Here is a 3,911-nt window from a genome sequence, read left to right on the forward strand (position 1 = left end):
AAAAAATAGGCGACGAAACTGGAATCGTCTTAGGAAAAACGGCAGGGACAAATTGAATATTACTTTCAGAAGCGGTACCTTAAATTTTGGCACCTATAATATTAAGGAAGAAGAAATACTAGATATACTGAAAGAGAGAAAACTCGATTTATTAGGAATGGCTGAAACCAGGCATAGAGTTAAAAGCGCTGATCAAGACTTGGGAGACGGATACTTACTGATCTATTGTGGAGCAAATGCTGGAATTAGAAAACATGGTGTTGTTGTCATTGTAGGCCCAGACTTGCCCCTTGTATACAAACAGTACAGTTAGTGACTGAAAGACTTCTAAGTTGCACAATTAGGATAAAGAATAAAAACTATAATGTACATCAGATCTATGCCCCACAACAAGGCCACACAAGAAGAGAAAAATAACTTCATGGAGCTTTTGGATTTACATCTGGAGGAACAAACAGAGGGCATTAATTTAATGCTGGGAGATTTTAATGCCAGGTTTGGTTGTGACAGAAGAGGAACAGAAAACGTAATAGGTCCATTCGGAGAAGAAACAAGAAACAATGAAGGTGAAAACCTAACAGATTTCTGCGTGAGAAATAATTTAAAGATCATGAATGGCTTCTTCAAACACCAGGATTCAGACAGGTATACAAGATATCGATGGAATCAAACAACGGGACAGTTTGATCAGAGATCAGTCACTGACTATTTGGTAACATCAGATAAAAAGCTCGTACAAAATGTAAAAGTGTTGCCAGGAGTTTCCCTTGACTCTGATCATAGATTGGTGATAGGTAAAATTAACATTTCTTCTGTAAGTGCTCAGAAAACAGAGAAAAAAGTTATAAAAATAGAAACCCTAAAAGATCCAGATATTGAGATGAGATTTGACAGCAAGTTTACTGAGAAACTGCAGCAGTTGGAGCAACGAGAATGGGAAGCACTAAAAGAAAGCGCCTTGAAAGTTGGAGAGGAAGAACTTGGCTGTAGGTATGTGGGAGGCACTAGGAAAAGGCGAACAGTTTGGTGGAACGAAGATGTAAAGGAAGTAGTAAAAATTAAAAATAAGAAACACAGGAAATGGATGAAACAAAGAAACCAGCAGACGAGAGAAGAATATGTATTCTTTAGAAATCAAACTGAAGAAATTAAGAGACGATCACAGGTTAATGCATGGATTGAACTAGGAAGTGGAACTGATGGATGATTGAAGAATAATAAGAAAAAGATATTTGCAGTTGAAAAATCGTACAGGAAGGATAAAACAAAACAATATAATATAAAAGATGAATATATGACTTAACTGTATGATTGTGGCTAGAGAGTAAAGTTACGGAAGATTGGGGAAGACATTTTACTGTGCCACCTTATAAAGGTAAAGGTGATTCTGGTAAGTGCGAAAACTATAGAGGTATAACACTTATAATTTATGTTATCCAGCAAAACTTTATGAGAGAATTTTAGAAAAGAGAGCACGTCGTATCTTTGAACCTTAGTTAGGTGAAGAACAACATGGATACAGAAAGGACAGAAGCACAACAGATCACATATTCACTCTGAGACTTGTCATCGAAAAATCATGGGAATACAGTAGGTCACTGTATATACTGTAGCTTTTGTTGACCTAGAAAAAGCATTTGACTCAGTACCTAAAAGCAAATTATGGAGGTGTTTGGGAGAGGTGTATGCACTGGACGGTATGTTGGGGACTACAATAAAGAGTACATACGAACCATGCGTAAATAATGTAAGGACCGGATACAAAAATGATAAATGGTTTAGTGTAACAATGGGTGTCAAACAGGAAGTGAACTTTCTCTCCTCATGTGCATCGCTTACATTGACAGAGTTATAAAGGACTTTAAAGAAGGGATTAACATTACAGGAGACATTATTTTTTTTTTTGCAGCTGATATAGCTTTTTGGACATATGACCAAGAGGAATTAGAAGGAGGACTGGTATGCTTAAATGATTGTTTAACAGAAGCAGGACTAAGAATGGATATAGGAAAAACAGAAATATTAACAGCCAGCAAACAACCTCAAACACCAATAAACATCATGAAAAGGAATACAATGATAAAGGACAACGACTTATTCAGATGTCTAGGATGTGTGTTTACAGATAATGGTGATAAGAACAGAGAGGAAATCAATGAAAGAATAAAGAAATATAACAGATACTCTGGAGCTATTTGTCCAATGATGAGAGATGCCTATGTACCGAGAGAAGTAAAGAAAGCTGTATTCGAGGGATTGTTATTAACACCAATGATGACATACGGATCGGAGAGCTGGACAATGACAAGTAAAGACAGAAGTAGGGTCGAAGCCTCAGGGATGAAAAGACTGAGAACAATAATAAACAAAACAAGGAGAGATAGAATGAGAATGTTGGGAGAATAGTAGGAGTGACACCTGTGATGAACAAGACCGAGAAGGGACAGCTGAGATAGCTGGGACATCTAATGAGAATGGATGGAAATAGAAGTCCAAAGAGAAGATGGAACTGGATACCTGAAGGAAGGAGATCTAGAGGTAGACTCGTAATCGCTGGAAGGATGGAGTGGAGGAGATCTTGACAACCCACAACATGCCAACAATCGAAGAGCTTAGGAGAGATGGAATTTTTGAGGATAAAAGAGTTGAAGAGGACGACTGACCCCACTGACAGGCTGAAAGCCACCTGGGACTGGAAGTGAAGTGATAAGACCAGAAAGAAAAAGTAGAATGCATGCAGTCTTTTAGGATATCTCTGAAGAACAGCTTTATATCTGTATAAGGTTTCATCAAAAATTATAATCCCATAATTCAGTCTAACATACGAATAAAAAAATATTAGCGCTAACTCTCTTCGTGCTTACCTTGAAACTCCGAGTTGTGTTCATTTAAGGTTAAATTCCCTCAGCAGGCGTAGATCATTTGGTCTTTGGTTTTTTTTTTTTTTCTTATGTTGACAGCTTACTTAAAGTATACGGATTAAAAAAATACTGGTGCTTAAAATCCTCGCTTAAGGATGGTTTCCCTCAGATGATGAGAGGTCAAGGTGAAGTTGTTAATGTTTCTATTAAGACTGAGTCAAAATTAAATTTTCCTTGAATTTATTATTTAGGATTTACGTTAGTGTTCTCTCTCATTGAGCACAGCAACAGCTGTTACTAAACTGTTTGTGATAGAAATTCTTTGTTTTTAAATCACACGTCCTCATCATGCATGATTATGTGGTATCTTGTTTGATACCTGTTAGCTGTCTTCATTTGATTTTGACAACAGATTTACATTATTTTTCCCTTATAGTGAGGAGACTAATTATAAGGAATTTTTTTTCATATTCTGCCTGTGCGTGTTTTTTTTTCTCTTTTTTTGGTAAAACCGATGAAACAATTTCCCTCTTGGTGTAGATAAGAGCAGTATTGTTTTTTTATGAGTAAGGTGATGTCCCTTAATCAATGAAAAAGAAATCTTACAATGAAGGCGACGATTTCTTCCACATTTCAAAAGGCTAATTCATATAGCGATATGTTAAACCATCAGTGTCCTTTATCACTAGTTTTTATACAAAATGTTTCAGGATTATGAGAATTTATGCAATGAGGCAATCGGCTAATTGAAATGTGGAGGTTCGTCTTTATTAAGAGGCTGTGAGGCAATTTTGCAGGCTAAAAGTATTGAACACTTCTCTTAACTTTTGCTCCAAGTTGAGCTGTCAGTTCACGTATCGAGTACTACTAGTCTATTCTCTTATTTTTCTTCAAAACTAAGAAAATTGAGAAGAACGAAACAATATGAAATTCATCTTGGAGAAATGAAAGAATAAGAAAAGGGATGAACTGACAGACTTGTTTATTTTGTGCTGTCAAGAAGTCTTTAAAATAGAAGCATATTCTTGAGCTTTTGGAAATAAAGAAGTT

At 36.2% G+C, this 3,911-nt stretch overlaps 1 protein-coding gene across 1 annotated transcript; it reads left to right on the forward strand.

Moving 5' to 3' along the window:
* Positions 1–364: 364 nt before the first annotated feature.
* Positions 365–1,207, forward strand: LOC136834717 (craniofacial development protein 2-like). The gene has a single exon (XM_067097298.1). The coding sequence runs from the start codon at positions 365–367 to the stop codon at positions 1,205–1,207; it is 843 nt and encodes a 280-aa protein (XP_066953399.1).
* The last annotated feature ends 2,704 nt before the right edge of the window (positions 1,208–3,911 follow it).

The sequence above is a fragment of the Macrobrachium rosenbergii genome, chromosome 54, assembly GCF_040412425.1.
Source record: "Macrobrachium rosenbergii isolate ZJJX-2024 chromosome 54, ASM4041242v1, whole genome shotgun sequence".
In the NCBI taxonomy this organism is placed as follows: Eukaryota; Metazoa; Arthropoda; class Malacostraca; order Decapoda; family Palaemonidae; genus Macrobrachium; species Macrobrachium rosenbergii.